Source organism: Aythya ferina (assembly GCF_964211825.1).
Source record: "Aythya ferina genome assembly, chromosome: 12".
Classification (NCBI taxonomy): domain Eukaryota; kingdom Metazoa; phylum Chordata; class Aves; order Anseriformes; family Anatidae; genus Aythya; species Aythya ferina.
Genome location: NC_140308.1, coordinates 9,352,926 through 9,370,888, shown reverse-complemented (window position 1 = coordinate 9,370,888; position 17,963 = coordinate 9,352,926). Strand labels below are relative to the sequence as shown.

General features: G+C 40.5%; 1 protein-coding gene and 1 long non-coding RNA gene across 3 annotated transcripts in view; one reads left to right on the top strand and one right to left on the bottom strand.

Annotated features, from left to right (window-relative positions):
* LOC311443513 overlaps positions 1-17,963 on the top strand; it is a 136,983-nt gene that overhangs the window by 3,101 nt on the left and 115,919 nt on the right. The gene's annotated exons all lie outside the window — the stretch shown is intronic.
* The window catches only part of CDH5 (cadherin 5), a 31,138-nt gene that overhangs the window by 10,190 nt on the left and 2,985 nt on the right, over positions 1-17,963 (bottom strand). For both annotated transcript variants that reach the window (XM_084533760.1, XM_084533761.1), the window contains exons 2-4: positions 3,195-3,392; positions 546-834; positions 340-456 (exon numbers count right to left, since the gene is read on the bottom strand). In XM_084533760.1, the coding sequence (XP_084389886.1) occupies positions 340-456; positions 546-834; positions 3,195-3,380 (592 nt within the window). In that variant the 5' untranslated portion in view covers positions 3,381-3,392. The remainder of the gene's footprint in view (positions 1-339; positions 457-545; positions 835-3,194; positions 3,393-17,963) is intronic.

Here is a 17,963-nt window from a genome sequence, read left to right as displayed (position 1 = left end):
TTTATGTATTCCTCTTTTACTGGTTGGTCAAAGAAATGGTATCCATGCTAAACTGGAAACATAAATGTGTATTATGTCCTAGTCAGCCTCTTCCTCAGTGGGAAGAAAATGACCTTTCATCTTCTCAGTTAGTTCAAGGTACCTAATATCCTGGCTTTATTAGTTCATTTTCAGATGCAGACAGTGGCATTGTGTCATTGTGAATGAAAAATCTTTCCAAATTATAGTTGAAATTAAATTTTTGACTTATTATCTCCCTTGTCCAGAAAGAAAGCGGCTTAAAATTGTGTTTTTATAAAAGCTTAAGGTAGAAGTTTGACACTTGCATATCTGACCTACCGGAGTCATCAACTGTGAAATATTCATCTCCTTTAATGACTTGGTAGGTAACTGTGGCATGACCTGTAACTGTTGGGTCATCAGCATCTACAGCTGTCACTTTGGTAACTGAGGTTCCTAGAAAAGGATTATCAAACAACACATTTAGTATAAATTTTGCTTTTTAGCCAACGACATGAAGGAAAATGAGTGATGGAAGAACATACCTACTGGTGACATTTCTGGGACAGATCCATTGAATACCTTTTGTACAAACACAGGGGCATTGTCATTAATATCATAAACCTTGATAATAAATTTAGATGGTGGTTCCAGTGACCGGTTGTTTCTTCTGTCAATAATGAGAGCTGTCAGCTCATATTCTGCTTTCTTTTCTCTGTCCAACCTCTCAAAGGCATATACATCACCACTGGTCTCTTCCACTTTAAAGATGGTATTGGCATATTCACCTTCGATAATGTACTTAGCGTTGTTGTTCCTTACACTCGATGTGATCTAGAAGGTATAATTCAAAGAGATAAAGGCGGGATTTGGAGTCTGGTTTCAAAACAGTTTCTCCCAGAAGGTGCACACAAATATGACTGACCTCTCCTTCTGACTCAGTTTGAAACCAGAACAGCCCTCAGGAATTGTGTTGCCAGATGGGGTATTACTGAACAAAGCAGTAGCTACAGCTATCCAGGTTATAGGATGAAAAATGCATCCAGACTGAAACATGCTTGCTTATATATTAAGAAGCATTTTTTTTTTATCATTATATCTCACATTTCCTAAAGATATAAATTGTTGATGCAGTTACATATAAAAATCGTTAACCTCATTGTGTCTGAAATACATGCACCACCACATTCAGTTTGAGCTTCTCTTGTTAGCAAATACCTTTCAGAATTTAGTGGAGATTTTTTTTAGATTTCACAGAATTATGGAATCAAATCTGTGTTCATAGCTATTGACATTATTTAGCATTATTCTCTATTTTTTTGTCATTTAGCAGAATTCCTGCCATAGCTGACAGTTTTCTTGGGTGTAGTCACATGCAGTTACTTCATAGTCAGTCTGTAGAGTCAAGGCTATGACAGCAAGATTAGATTTTCACTCCACAGAGTTTAAAATCTAAGATCATATGCTATGAAAAAAAGGATGGGATAAAAGGAATAAACATTAATCATTTTCCATATATTATTTAATCCAATTCTAAGTGTTTTTGCACATTATTTTATTTAACTGGGAGATGATCTGACGATTCTTCCCTTTCCATACCTTTACCCCTCTAAGTATACTGCTAGCAGGGTTTAAACCACAATTTTCTGTGCACTATATCAGCATTATTATTTCAGCAAGCTATTTATCAGTAATTGCTGGGTTTGACCAAGAATTTCTAGTCTTTTGTTACTGATGTTATCATAAATTGCAGCTGTTTGGTATTCAGGATTTTATTTATCCTATAGTTGTCATTTACTGTTGAACATTCTTTTATTTATGTTTTCTATTTTGAAACGTGTTATTAAAATTTTCTTTCCTCGTTCCACATACTTAATCATGCTTCTGACTGCTGGCGCTGCTGTAGAACAGCTTGCAACTCCGGAGATGTAAGAGGAGAAATATCCCCACCCTTGTCTCAAAGATATTATAGTCTGCGCCTTCTTTCTCAGATTTTATTTACTTATTTGGTGGAAAAAGTATACAATTCCAAGATTGCCTTTGCTAAAATGGAGAGTGAACGTACAAAGGGAAGCCTCCAAGGTCAAGAAAGATAAAATCCAAACATATCAGCATATTCCTGCAGCTGTCACTCAGTTCTGCTGTGCTGCTGCTGTGGCCTTTTTTAAGGGGTTTATCAAGTGTTCAATCCTGCAAATGCAATGCACTGAACACAGATACTGCAAAAGTAATCAGAAGCATTCCACTGTTGAAAGACCACAAAGCACAGTACAAAGTGAATTACTCTTATTTAGGACAGCTCCAGGAATAAAAGTGTTCTTCTCAATCTGCTACTGAATTGGTCTGAAATGAAACAGAGATACCCAGTGTTCGCTGAGAGTACCCTATGGCCTCTTTTCTCTCTCTCTCTTGTGCTTTCTGCCAGTGAGCAGCACTGATCCAGAAAGGTCTGTTTCACTTTACCGAAACAGCCTTGACAGATGCTGATTGTTGTACATGGGAGGAAAACGTACAACTGCATTTATCTGAAAAGTGTCAAAGTAGTTCAATTTGAAAGACTAGATTGGGAGAACTTTGTCTGGGTGATATGTAGTTCATCATAGGATTTTATAAGCACTGTCCTGAAGAAAACAAGTTTTCAGGCAGGTCAGTGTTTGTTATTATTTTTAAAAAATATTTTCCTTCACTTTGTGAAACAAATTTTTTGTTTGTGTAACAGTACTCCTAAACAGCACTTAAGCTTTTTTTTTTTTTTTTTTTTTTTTTTTTTTGTCCCAGCTGGGGACGTAAACCATATGTTTTTTAACACATATGTTTTTATCAGCTGATCTCCCAGGTTTTTGAACGAGAGAATCTTAAGCTACCAGAAAAATATCAACGTATATCAGCTGCCAGACTTCCTTCCTAACTGTGCACCTGCATGCAATGCAATTGTTTCTTCACTGTGGGTGCTCCATACTTGTCATTCTCTAAAATTTGTTTGTATTCTTCAAAAGAATTAGAATCCCTTTGACATTCTTGATTTACTCTGGGCCCATTTTAAGATTGTAACAGGTTATTACATTAGCATTAAGTTTGACTTCTATTTCCTTTTTCTCCTGTGAATTCTGCCTAAACTGCAAACAAGTAATTCTTCTCAAGATACTCATCTGCTGCCTGCATTTCTAATTATTCATTGCTGACAGCCTATTTACCTTGCCAACATGGTGTGGTAATGGCGTATCAATCTCTTCTTTGATATGCATTTGGTTCCATATCCAGTCTCTCTTAAGTCGTTTATGACTGGTATTGTTTGAAGAAAAGTTCTGTTTTGTTTTCTGACTCTCTTTGTAGGCAAATGCTGGAGCCAAGAACAATGACAAAAGCAGAATAAGCTTCATCTTCTTCTGAGCCTAGGAAGTGATATAAAGTATGAAAAGTGTGTAAATAACAACAGAATCAGATTAATCAGAGAGAGCACACAAAGAAGTGCAAATATGATTTTCTCCTAGAGGAAAGTTTGATTACTCTCTATATTTCTTTACATTTGCCTTAGAATCAAAAATTGAAATACCAGGCACAAAACAGTTTCAACTAGATGAGATGGCAACTGTAGGAACCACTTAAAGTATTTGAATTAAGTAAAAAATGTTCAAGTTTTTAAAGCTAGCTTAAAGGTGTCAGCATCCACTTGAGCTAATCTGAAGAGAAGGATCAGCAGCAAAGATCACCCTTTGTGCATCATGGAAGGTGTAGTTCAGCTGCAGATCATAGCTCCTGGGATTGAGCAGCCATGGGACGCAACACTGAGGCTGAACCAGATCAAAGTTTATGTTAACTCAACTTGAAATGAAATGGTAGAGCTTGACAAACCAAAATGCAATGTTTTGACTTGGCCTGACACAAAATATACTGTAGTCAATATCTTCATATGGAAAATATTGATTTAAAATAAAACTTTTTTCTTTTTACAGAAAAAAATGATTCATACGGAATTTTCAATCAATTCCAAGTACAGTGTAGCAAATTATCTTGCTCAGAGAGCTTGTTTATTGATTCAATTCCTTGTCTTTTGAAATGTGTGAAGGCATATATAAAGTTCCTTTATCCCTTATTGTCAGATTTTAACATATACAGAAGGAATTAATTAACTTATCTTCAGGCAAAACCTTTTTTTTCTTTTTTTTTTTTTAACTTCATTTGTTAATATTAGCAAACTTTAGGCCTGACTTTCACACCAGATTGAGAAGTTCATTTGATGTGGAAGAGTTGATCCATTTCTCCACTAAATTTTCCCTTTGCAATATAAAGCACTGTCAGGGAAATTTAACGCTCAAATAATCAGACTTCAAATTACACATAAATAACTTTCCATTAGCTTTTAGGAGCTGTGTCAGTGTGTACATCAAAAATAAAACAGTTTATTGTGATGGAGAAGTTGACATCGCACAGATTCATAGATGCAAGGTTAATATTTTGGGCAGGATTTGCTGAAACATTTTCCTAATTACTCTTTGGTAACTAGGTAATCAATGTTATTTTGCAGTGCATTATCAGTGCATTATCATTATCAGTAAAAAGATTTTATTTACCATGAAATTTTGCTTTCCTCTACTTTGCTCTCTTCTACACTGTTTTACATGATCTGCAGATCATTCTTTCTTTTGTGAATGTGTAGGAAATCACTGAATGGGCTGGCTTTGAAGCTGCTTTTTAATAGCCAAGCTGTGCTTTGTACTTTTTTGGGGGGGATTTACATAACACTTTTTTGATTCAGCTGTCTCTCTGCATTCTGCGCACTTACTTTGGCTAGGATTTTTTTTTTTTTTTAAGGAAAATGAGTAAGATTGAGTTGTTTTGCTTTGTGTGATTTGTTCACACAAATATTCTACAACTAGAGCTGTACGGCATTGAGTGTGATTCTGCTGTGATTCTGCTGTGATCTGTCTTTCATTCATAAAATTATAAAACGTGGTAACCAAAGGAAAAGCAGTTGGTTAATGTCAACTACTACAGACCACAGTTTTGGAAAAACAGACCGCAGTGTTTGAACTGTCATTTCCTCTTGGTGCTGTGGTCCAGTGGGGATCTCCTGAATTGCTGTAGGGAAGAGGTTAGTTGGGGAAATTGAGGACAGCACTGCCCACTTAAGCTGCCATGCATTTCACTGTGATTGATGCATCTACAAACATCCTCGCAGAAAGCATTTTTAGCTTAAATAGTCACATCTCCATTAAAGCATACTGGTCTCTGTATGGATCTGCTTTGTAAGGAGAAGGTTTGTGTCTTCCCTATAATCTTTTTCTAGTGATGCCTCTCTTTTCATCGGTTCAGAGCCTGCCACACCCTCAGGTAGGCCTTCTCCAGCTGGTGCTGAGAAAGATTACCAGCAACAGCAACTCCAGGACCCCTTCTACCCTCACGTAGGGGCGCTGCTTATCAGAAATTGAAGGCTCAAATTCATAATGAGCGTGCAGTTACCTGTCTAGGAGCTCTGGGACTGTGGTAATATCCTGACTACGCCTGAGGATCCAACTCTTCTTTGAAGTAGGTAGTCAGTATGTGTTTTGCAGTTCAAGCCTTGTTTGAAAGCTTGGCTATCGATAGAGAAAGCACGTATGAGAAGGCTAAGATGTCCCTTGGGCTTGTGTTTGATACTGCTGTATATTGTGGTAATACCCGCAACCCGCTGTTTTAATTGGAGGCCTTTTATAACCTCTCTGCACTAGGCTGGATCTTTTAAATAGATGCACATTTCAGCTGAAGCATCAGCTAACCCTTTCACTGGCTGACCTATCTTCATGTTCTCACATTTTAAGGCGGTTTCACTTCCCTTTAATGGGCTGCCTGTTAATACTTGTCCAGCATCCTTTGAAAGGCAAAGGTCCCTTTATAAGCAACTTGATGGAGTTCAGGTCTGCCCTCCTGTATGCACTGCATGTCACGCAGACTGAGATAAAGAGCCTCTTGCAGGAAGTGACTCCTGCTTCTTCTTTGGCATCTTTCAGCATGTCCTATTTTGGTAGAAGCAACACTGCACTCCTGAGCACTGTGCATGCTGTCCTTCCTAGGGGCGTTTGATGTGTATGACTCCATAGGACAGTCTGACTCCGAGAGGAGTTCCTCTGTGATACCGTGCCAGTTTTCCGTTCTGCAGCTGGAAGCCTCTGTTGCTGTCGAATCCGTAATTGAATTTATCACAGTATTTAAGAATACCCTTCTTTGGCAGCGCGTACAAACACTTCAGAAGCAGGACCCTGCCGAGCAGTAACTGGATAAGGGCACTGTCCTGGTGTGAAGGCCACGTTCCATGGCTGTTAGCTCTTGACAGACTTTACTAAATGCTCTGTCTTTTTCTGGCCATGATAGTTTTCTTTTCCAGCAGCAGATCTCATTTGAAATGGCAGAGGTAGCAGCAGAAGAGAGAGATTCCCATGCCTGAGCAGGGGAATGCAGTCCCATGGAGTCAGAAGCAAGAAAGTTTAGGATGGGTGACAGACGGGTGACATGCAAGGATCAGCTTTTCATTTCTTTTCACATTCACTGTGGCTGCCAGGACTGAGAAGAGCAAATAAGCAGCACCCTTTGAAGTGACGACCCTTGTGGCCACACTTCTGGAGGAGAGGACAGCACAGTTTGCGCTGTGACTGACCTGTCCCATGTGTGCCTTTCCCGGCCTTGCTGACATGAGGTCACATTGCAGGTCTGCCTTAACACACAGTCTCCAGTTACCCTTCTGTCTCTAACTGATTAGACCAATAATTCAAACTTTTTTTTTTTCACTTCAAGCAGGGGCATAAATGTTCCTTAAAGTTTAGAGGGGAATGGATTATTCAAATAGCTAAGCTTCTTGCTATGCTCTTAAATTTTCTTTCAGCAAATGATGCTTTTTTTTTCCACCAACATTATTCATTTTATGTGCTGAATTATTTCAGCAAATAACTCTTGGTCTGCAGGGTGCTATAGACAGTTAACTGAGAAATTTTGGTATTCAAACTGATTTGTGGGACACATGGCTCATGTGGTGTAGTTTTTATTTGCAGATTGGGAGTAATTATTAAAAAAGAAATCAGGTGGAGATGCAGACAATACTGTACTAATTAAAAGTTTGCATTTTATGAGTTGTTTTCGTAAGTAATCAAGTGTAAGTTTGATGAGCAGCAAATATAAATAAAGTGTCCATGTAATGAAAACACATTTGATGAAATGTTCGTGTGAACATTTGTTTTTCTTTGTGGTATTTGCCTCTTAGTTAGTGTAATTTTCTCTTTAAATTATGTATTGCTGCTTGTGTGAGGGTAGTGTGGTTAGTAAAGAAACTTGTTCTGTGCTTGCATGTTATGTCGAAGTTACGCCAGGTCTCTGCATGGAGACTTTGATAAATAAGCAGACAGTTGTAGCTGAAATGCTGTGCTGATCAGATTAAAATCTTGTACTAGTCGTAGAGAATTTCTGTTTTACAGCATTTGAAGCTGATTCCAGGCAAGATAGAAATAGTGATAAGGATTTTCCTGAGGGAGAAATTTGTTTAGAAATGGCTATTATATATCAGAAAAGAAACAAGTACTTCCTGATCTCCTGTAATACATCTTAAAAGGATTTTGTCGATATTGTTCAGGTAATTTGCATACCTGATTGTCAGGAAAGCTGGAAACTAAAGGATTATTGATTATTGAGCTGGAAACTTAATGATTGCTTTTGCTAACAGGATCTTGGTTGGAGTCTGAACAATGCAAATGCAAATGAAAACTCCTTTGCAAAAATGAGAGTTTCATCACAGCGGAAAAAATTAACAAAATTACTGATAAATGAATAATACAGGATAGGATATATTCCATTCCATAGTACTGGAAATTTTGCTGTTTCTGGTTGTTAGTCAAACCTCAGCTGTCACGCCTGCAACAATGTAGATGCAGGGAATATTAAATATCAGAAATACGCGTTCAGTCAGCTGTGAGAAATGGCAAGCCCGAAGGAAAGCGTTTGGCCCAGCTGGGGCTGCCGGGCCTGTGGGGTGGTGGGGCAGGGCCCTCCCGGCCTGGCTGAGTGTTCTGGGGCTTTTTGGCTGACCCTGTCCCTGCAAGGGCCTGCGCTGCCCTCAGGGGCTCCATGTGGGTGCGGGCTCTGGGTGCTCAACAGGGTGGCTGGCGAGGAAGAACTGGCTTGCAAGAACAGCAGAGGCATTACAGACCCCACCAGAGCACCCTGGGTTGATCTACCTCGGTGTAAAAAGTGAAAAAGTCTCACTGGAAAATGACAGCTTATTGGATCTGAAATAGTTTTCCTCACCACATGGCAGGCTTTCTGTCCAAGGGATCTGTGCCGAATATCTTCTGGTAACTCGATACTTGCAGGCCCAAGAAAATTTTCTTGGCAGAATTTTTACTAGAGAATTTAACTTTGGATAGCTTTAGTTTTAGTATTTTCATCAATATATTCATTTGTCTTTCCCCTTCCTCTCTGCCGCTCCCCATTCATGTTCGTAAGTAGCTCTGTGAAAACAATCTGTTGAATTTGCACTGGATTAATCCCAGCAGTGCAGAGTATGCAACACTTCAAACTGAGATTTTTTCAGATGCAAAAATTTTACTTTGTTACGTCATCTAGACACTTATAAAATTCCTGTGCTTAATGAAGCCATGCTGGACTTAATGAGAGCAGAATCTGACCCAGTGTGAAGTACCAAAACAACACTGCCTTACAGGATCCACTTTCACCATTAATTTCTGTCTAATGCTTAAGACCAAAGGTAAATGTGTGAATGCATTAAGCAATGGGAAACAGAAAGGTAATCTATTAAACCTTAGAGGGATAAATTATGTATTTTTTGCAATGCCTATAGCTTAATGCGTACTTAGCTTGCTTTGCAGAAGGAGCATGTTTGGTAAGCAGACAAAACATTATGAAAAGAAAGTAGCTCTAGCAGTACCTAACGCTACATTTCAGGTACCTTAACTGGCTGTGCAAACGTGAATCGATAAAGCCTCCTCAGTTCTCTGTGCAAAGTACTGCAGCTAGATGAAAAGCTATATCCCTTTCAAAAGGTACATTGGAAGCACAGAGGAATTAAATGTTTTGTTATCTCCTGACGGTGGACCAGGGTCAGGAGTAGCTACAGTCTCGGATTTTTTTCTCCCAATTTTTTCATCTCATAATTAGACAACATTGCTCTAACCAGCGTCTAACAAACCCAGAGAGACAAGGCAGCAAAGCAATCACATAGGTATAATTGTTACCTGTGCTGCAGTTTCTGATTGGCATCTAACTTGCAAAAATGTGGTCTTCCCTTTGCTCCCTTGAGCTTACAATGTGAGAATAGTACATGGGGAGTTCAGTGAGAATGGGAACTATGGTAGACCTTCAAACTTTAGTAACATCACTGAAAAAAACAGAGTAAATTGTGCAACATTTGACTTGGAGCAATCATTTTGTGTTGCTCTTTCAAATACAATTTTTTTCTGGATGGTTACTCAGCGTTTCTCGTATTTCTGATTAAAGCTGTTATGTCTCATGTTCTCAACAATATACAATGATTCATTTCAAAACAGGTCTTTCCTGAGATTACTGTGCTGCTTTTTGGTTTCCAGATTATTGAACTGATTTAAATGTGCCTAGTGCCCGACTACCTAGTATTATATTTTTGATTGTCCTTCTGTCATCTTTATGCATCTGAGAAGTGCCTTCCACTGATGACTAAACAGTCTGGAGTGCAAATGCCTACCCGAAAACTGATGATAAAATGACTCTTTATATGCATGATAGTACCTTTGAGTAAATAGCTACTCTGATGACTAAACAATCTGGAGTGCAAATGCCTGCCTGAAAACTGATGATAAAATGACATTTTATACTTGTGATAGTACCTTTGAGTGAAAAGCTGCTCCAGCAATATCTTAACTAAATGTGCTACTTTAAGAAAAACCAGACGTCACTGAGTATTGTGAAGGCACTGCTGTTTGGTTTTGGTGTAGGTCAGTTGTTGGTGTTGGTGATGCAGCACTGTATCTCAATATAGCTGAAGAGAGAACTCAGCACTTCTGATTTTGGCTCCTGTTTTGCCTCCTCATGTTCCAGGGGAAAAAAAAAGAATAATTCTAATCTGAAAGTTCTTCATGAGTTTAGCTCTAAGTTTCTGGTAGGTCTGGGGAAAATATATCAATGATTTTTTCCCTTACTGTTTAACTTACCAAAAAATTTTCTCCTGGATGATAAAAACTAAAACTTCCTCTGATGGTTGGATGGAGTCCTCAGCCAGGACAGGTAATTCTTTCAGAAATTAAGAAATTTGTTTATAAAGGAACTGTAAATTCCTACGTGCATGCTGAAGATTTATTGCTTTTGATTAGAAGGAGAGCCCAACGCTCCGCTCCTGAATGGACAGCAGAGTCAACAAGAAAGGTTTTCCTGCCCTGGCAAGCAAAGGACACCACACAGAGTGGTGGAAAGCAGGCAGCCAGACAGGAGTCCCAGTCTCCCTGTGGTTTCTGCTATGGAGCTGGATAAAAATGGGGAGGCAAGCACTGGTTTGACAACAGAGCTACCCTCCAAGCTAGTGAGAGAATGCCCATGCACTGAAGAGGGTGAAAAGAGGTAACGAAACCTACAGTAATGTCTTCCCAGAGCTTCCTGACTCCCATGCCTGCATTTCAGCAAGTGACTTGCTGACTCTAGGATTAAAGAGCTGCAGGAAATACTGAGAGTGGCTATGTGAGAAGGCTGAGTGAGTCACACAGGCAAATGCGAACTGAAAATTACAAATATGTGGTCTAAGAGGACATTTGCTGTAAAGAGAATGATTTTAGAGAAATGAGTGAGGAAGAAAGTTATAAGGGGTCACAAAGATCTTCTTTGTTCCTTGCCAGGAAGCTTTTTTGGAAAAGGGTTATTTTGGAATGGGTTTGCATTTTGTTTGCTAAATGTCACCACATCACAGACCTGAAGGAGAAGCAAGATGAGTCAGGTAGGATCTGATCCTGCATCTGTAAATTCGGACTGTACTGGAGTTTGTTTTACATCAGTGATGTGCCTGATAATATTTTAGCTGGCTAGATTAACAAAAAAAAAATGTCAGCATGAGTGGGAAAAGAACAGCCTACAGGAGGCTTTGCTTATTTTGATCTGTGAACAGTGCAGTACTACAGAAGCAGTCAGCTGTTACAGCAGGCAGGAGACGCTGTGTTTTGTGCTCATCCATGTTGGCTGGACTTCTTCTCTAGGTGCGTAAGAGTCTTTTGGAGAGCTGGTGTCTGTTTCTCTGCCAGCTGGTCCCTGGACAGCAGCTGCAGTGACGGAGTAATGACGTGCTCCCAGCTGGGATAGGAGCTCGTTTGTTTTTGCATGTGGCTCTTGACTGTAATGAGGTGAGGAACATGCCACTGTGGACACGATTGATAGCAGATACTAAGGTTTGGTGGTTCAGTGATTTCTCTCTTCAGTAAGAACAAAGAATAGCAAACCTCAAGGGAATTTTTACAATCAGGTATCTCCTAGAGATACTTGGGCCATATTTCATACTGTTTCTAAAATCTAGAAAAGCTTCTTTTTTTTTTTTTTTTTTTTAATTTCAATTTGTTTGGCTTAGATCTTGATGTACCTGTCTGCATGCCAGACATACACTTCGAATGAGCTCTGAATTGGGTTTCTGTTAGAATTCTAGGCAACCTCAAACAATCCCCTTTTCTGGGTCGATTTAGAAGAGATGGGCTGATAATTTGTGCCCAGTTGTTCTGTGATCATTGGGGAATGGCAGCCTTCTGTGGATAGTGTCATTCAGATACCTCCATGGATCTGAAACATTTCTGTTTGTGGAAATGAATCCCATATACGATCAAAGAAAACATCTGACTGTATTTTTATGTACCTGTGTAGTATATATGAAATCTGGCAACTTCCACATAGCCGAGGGTAGGCTATTTTTTTTTCCTTCGTATGTGGCACACCAGAGATCTTACATAGTAAAGTTATCAAACCAAGAAGGACTATTTCTGTGATTCATGTGCACGTGCTTTGATTCCAGTTCCAATCTTGAACTAAATCATTTTTCTGTCAATCTGCAGTAATACGTTTTTAATCTGAGTTTCTTACTTGCAAATCTGATAACTGAAAAGCCAATTAAGTGCAAGTTTTAACTAGTGGGCTGGTCTCCCCATGAACTTTGAGAAAGCATTATTTTTGGAGTAAATGAATAATTCTTGAATCACTTCCGCTGTTGACATGACAGTGGTGCATTATTTAAGTGAAGGTTGTTTGGTGAGGATGGCATTTGTGATGGAGGCAAAACAATACTTTGAAAGCATTACAATCAGCATTTGTAACAGCACTGACTGGTTTTTGCTCTTCCACCCAGATCAGTTATGCTGTATAATTGTCATTTTAACGGATGACTGTTTTCCTTTTCTGTAAGCATCCAGGTATGTTTAGAAAGTAATCCACCAGCCTTAGTGAAACTGGTGGCCTTCTCCCTCTCCCAGGAGACAAATACTCGTGAAGGTCTGTTATAGCCACACTGAATCATTAGGTGAGTTTTAAGAATCTTCCTCATTTCACACTCTCAGCATGCAGATCATGCATCATGCCAGGTGCAGAATCAATGTCTTACTCATTTTTCACAGCAGTATTATTTGTCATCACAGAGGCTGTAGAGATACTTGAGAGAGAAACAATTTGAAACTGAACAGATAGATGAAACACTGAAATACTGCTGGACTGGTGCTGCTTAAGAGTTCTTAAGATGGACGTGCTGCTGTAGTCATATAATGCTTTACTACAGATGCCTTCCCTGAAGTGACAGCAAATTGCATTATTGTGCTTTAAATAAGGTATTGTCCTGTCTTTCTATGCATGAAGTCTTTCAGTTCATGTACAAACATGGTAGTACAAAACGCAACAAGGGATAAGGTGGGCTTAAGCAGAGGACCTACCTTAAGTGTCCAGATTAACCAGAGTTAAAATCTTTTGATGCTTATTTGTGATCAAGCAAGATTATTAAGCCATTTTGTGACGCTTCATAACTAATGAATATAGTATCGTAAACAGAAGATTTTGTCTTTCTCTTAAGAGTTGATGGCACAGACGCATTGAGCGTAAGGTCATAAGCCTCCTGCATCTCTGTACAGTTCCTGAGCGTCGGGTGCACGTATATGAGGGCTGAATGAGGAGCAGAAGTATTCTGGTGTTTAGTGGGTGTGTCCAAGCCCAGAGGTGGAGTTTGGATTTCGGTATGGGATATTACCACCTCATCAGCATCATGTCACAGATCTCTGTGCTTTAGTCATTTAGAAGGTTCCATTTGTGGAACTCGGCAAGCTTGTAGGACTTATGAGCAATATGATTTCTTTCCAGATGTTGCAGGGTTGAAACTAACAATTAAATGACAGAAGATTTGTTCTTGGCCACATCTTTTGATGACAGTTGCCAAATGCTGTTGAAATCTGAGCTATTTTGAGGGGTTTACTTTGCATTAAATACAGCCCTTCTGTTCTGAAATGAGCTAATAAGATGAGTGGAATAAACCCTGCATGCAGAATTTGGAGGAGTAAATATTTTTTCCCTGTGAATTCTTTGTCTGAAATAGAAAGCTAAGAGGAAAATCTTTCCCATCTAGATTAATTATTGCTAAGGACACATGCTGGAAATGGTGATGAAGGGCCAGTGTTATGCACAGGCAAGGAACCTGTTCTCTTCTGTGTGTGCAATAAGTATGTTTGATGCTCTTACAGTCAGGTGTACTCGTTCCTGAGAAGGGTCTGACTGACACAGAAGAATGACCGAGTCTCTGTCAGTCTCCTTGGCAGTACCTGCAGTGGCTGTAGAGCCGGCCCCTTCCCTGCTTTCTTTCAGCCAGTCAATGTTTGTGTAGCCCAGGCTGCGGCAGCTCTGGCAGGAGAGGCGGAGGGGCAGGTGTCTCAGCACCCAGCCTTCCCCATCCCAGCAGCTCCCACAACTGCATTGTCCGACTTTGGGGAGCAGGGCTCTGACTGAGAGGGGGACAAAGGAACCCTCCAGTAATTATTTGGTTATCCCCATGCAGAGATGGAACAGTTCTGGTATATTGGAGGTGCTTGGAATTGCTAAAAAGGTTTCTCAGGCATCTCTAACCAGAAGCTTTGTTTGCTGCAATAAATGGTACGTGCAGTTCAGAATTGATCTGTTTTGATGCTGCCCCCTGGTTAGCTCTGCTGTACACAGAGTTCAGCTGGAGCTGTCACTGAATGTTTAAGAATTTGTCCAAGCTAAGAAAAAAAAAGGTGTTCTCTGAGAATAATATATTATAAAGCTTTTTCCACTTCCCCTTTGTTTCCAGATAAAGCTTTAGTATCACAGAGGCTTCCAAGCACAGAGCTCCAACTGAGGAGCTTTGATTAAGGAAAAGTCCCCATCCTTTGAGGAACTGTATGCAATAAATATAATTTTTTTAAAGTACAATGTAGCTGTGTTTGCTGCAGATAAGATTTTTTTTTTTGACATTTCCTTCAACAAAAGCTTGGAAGCAAAAGGATCTGTCTCTAGCACAAGCATCATGTGCAGGTCTCAGTAAGGGATATTTATTGTGCTAACTGTACTCTGAAGCAGAGAAGGCATGTTCAGCTGTATGTGTGTTCTGATTCCCTTGTCCAGATTATGCTACTGAGTAACTTAATGCATTGGTTTTTCCTCTGAAAGTTATTTTTTGGCAGATAAAGAAAGCATATACATATACATAAATCTAATTTTCTGGCTGGGCAAGAGGCTAGAAAAACAGGGTGTGTCTGGATCTGTTTTGTTTGGTTATTAGTATTCAGTATTTTTCCCCCTTTTAAAATGTCCAATTCAAATGTCAGTTCATTCTTCTCTATTTCCTGCCCTTATTCAACCAGACTTCCAGACCAGGCTTAATTAACTTCAAGACCTTTTCTGCCAACCCCTATAGTTACAGCCTTTTCCTGGAACATTTCCATTGTTATGCTCTCTGTGTGTTGTGAGATGATACAGATGATATTATTGCTACTTTTATGAATTTACAATGAGCCTTTCAATATTTTTACTTACAGCTACTTATAGCTTAGCTTTTGGAGTCCGGAAAACCTCAGTTTTGAATCAAAATAAAACTAGGGAAGCAAATTTCCAGCTTACAATGCTGATGAAGCGAAGCTGGAAAGCCTGGAAGTTCAGTCCTCAGACACAGGAAAGCTTCAAAAGATGAGGAAAGCTGTTGTAAGTTTTATGGCAGACTTCAGAGCTAGATTGTTTTCCCTAAGGTTTCGTTTCCAGGTGGAAATTGCTGTGATTTAACAGTGTTGTGTTTTGCTCCGTTATCTGTGCACTGGCGTAAGTAGGTCATTAATCTAATGAATTTCACAACCCCAGCCCAGAGGCAATGAGGAAAACCCCCACCTAAGCCAAGCTTCCTTCTTCCTGAAACAAACCCCAGCTGTGGTAGGTGCTGGGTCAGCATGTAAGATGTGAGGGCAGGAGTGGCCTTGTTTCAGGGCAGGTGGTGCTATTTACACCTGATCTTTGTGAAAGTGATAAAAGGGAGAGCTGGGGGCTTTCACCTGGCTGACCCAGGGAGTTCGCAGTTCCCACATCTTTGCTGGTGGGAGCTGTGGTGGTGATGGAGCCTCGCAGCTGCTGCTGCCCCGCTGGAGCTCAGCATGGTGAGCACCCCTGGGAGCAAACGGCTTGAAAGCAGGCTGACTGTTTGGGGAGCTCTTGTTCCCAGCAGAGCTGCACTTTGAGGGTTTGCTGCCTGAAGCTGAAGCACAGCTGGAGATACTGCTTAAGCTGAGGTGGGAACTCTGACTCTCAGTTAGTGGTACCTAAGTGGAACATTTATTTTCCCCACTGCTCGTATCTGAATTGTGACTACCGAAAACACTTTTCTGATATGAATGAAGCCTTCCTCTTCATTTGAGGAAGCTGAAGACCAAACCATAGAAGGCAGATAATAAAGCTCACCGTTTCCCAGCAGGAAAAGGACACAATATATTCCAAAGAGAAATGGGCCTCTTTCTTCCTGTTAAAAGCTTAAGTCATCTCCAAGTGCAGTTACTGGACAGTGCCACAGTACTAATCCCGAACTTCTACCAAGGCCGCTGCTGGCAAATTGAGTGTACAAAGCAAGTGTGTTTGTCCCCGTTATCATCTTTGTGTAATGAACCCATCCATGCTTTTTGTACTCTCTTTCTGCCTTGCTTCTCGTTTTCCATGTGGATATGTGTTTTAGTTGGAGTGCATTTGGATGATATTAAGATATTCACAGTGTAGCAATATTTGTTATGTTTTAATGACAGCATAAATCCCCCTATCGCTAACAGAACTGAACAAATAGGCAGTATATACAATTTAATCCTAGGTTTGGAGTCATAGATTACGTGGTGGAAAAAAATCTGTTATGTTATTAGTAGTAATGATTGGTCGGTCTAACCCTAACACGAGTAAACTGGTTCTCTGGCAGACAAATCCTATTTATCTAAAAGAAGGTGACAATAAAATCCAGTCAGATACTGCAAATCTCTGAATACAGCTGTAGGACTGGAGGAGGGGGAAGGGAGTACCCCACAAAGTCAAGGGGGAAGCTGAGCTAAAACTCTGTGCCAGTCGAGACTGTGAAGCCAAACCTAACACAGGAACAGTTCCCATCAATGGCAGGATTTCCTATCGTTCACAGGACAGCAGCACTAGGCCCTTAGTCTTCTCAAGCAGCATGTTTTAAGGTACACTTGGCGCTCCTAGAGAGGATTTCCAGACCACAAATTCATAACAGATAGCATCATAAAAGGAAGGGGAAAAGGAAGACTGATCCTACCAAGGCATTGCTCAGAAATGTGGACAAAGACAGCAGAAAGAATGTGACTGTCTGTATCCTCCAGACATACCGTGGAAGTGGAATTTCCCTTTATATTGTCCTACATAACGAGGACAAGGGCCTGTGTGTGCTGCAGGTAATGCACCTTGTGCCCGACAAACATCCCCAGGTGGCAGGAGGACTGCTCCTCATGGTGCAGGGCCAGGAGGGCTGCTGCTGACTGGTGAAGGCTGGCAGTGGGCTTTTTAAAAGAATGTGTAATAGAAAGAGAGGGCCTTTTCTCCTCAAGTTTTGGCAAAAGATGGTTGCAAAATCCCAGAGGAACAGGAGGGTTATGGTGACAGCTAGGCTGAGGCAAGAATGCTGTTGTTCTGGGATTTTGAACCATGAAGAAAAACCCTGCTGAATTTACAAGGTGTCTGCTTTTGGCCTACCTCCGACTATGGTGGTGCTCTATTCAGGTGTCATTCCTGACGTTTCAGGTAGAGATGTTAGGGCAGGAGAATACTCCTGCCACTCCACTTGTCCTTTGGAAAGGTGTCCTGCAGTTTCTGCACTGTGTACCAGGTGGCCGTGCTTGTCTTTCGTCTGAAAAATCAGTTATTTTTCACTATCAACTCTGGACCCTACCGTGGAGGTTGCCTGATAACACTTCCACATGTTGCTCCTAATCTTTTGTAAGACAGTTTTGCTCCCTCTCACTCTGTCTCACAAAAATACTTGTCTGGCGATAAGTCTGCCAGAGTGTCCATCCACCTGCTTGCCTCTTTGTGGTTTACTGATTGTAAAGCTAGGTTACACGCAGAGTGCCAAGACCGAAGCAGGCAGTGTAAACACCTGCAGTGGATGGATGTTTCTCTCTTTGCCCTGCCCTGAAAAACACAGTTTTTGAGCTCTTCCAGTGCTTGTGGGCTTTAATTAAACACGTAAGGGGGCATGGCCCTAGGTCTTCTCACTGCCTGCGCAACAGCTGTGTATGGCAGTGTGTGTACAAAACAGGCTCGAGGCACGGATAGCATCCATCTCAGTAGAGTGCTACAGAGAGAGCGTACATAAAATACTCAGCAAAATCTTACAAGCAGCATATAGCTTGTTTTGTGCTTATCAACAGATCTGAAATTCGTATTAAGAGGAGCGATGCTCAGGCTCTTACTGAATGAGAAGGCTGACTTACATCCCCATATGGAAGAACCATAAG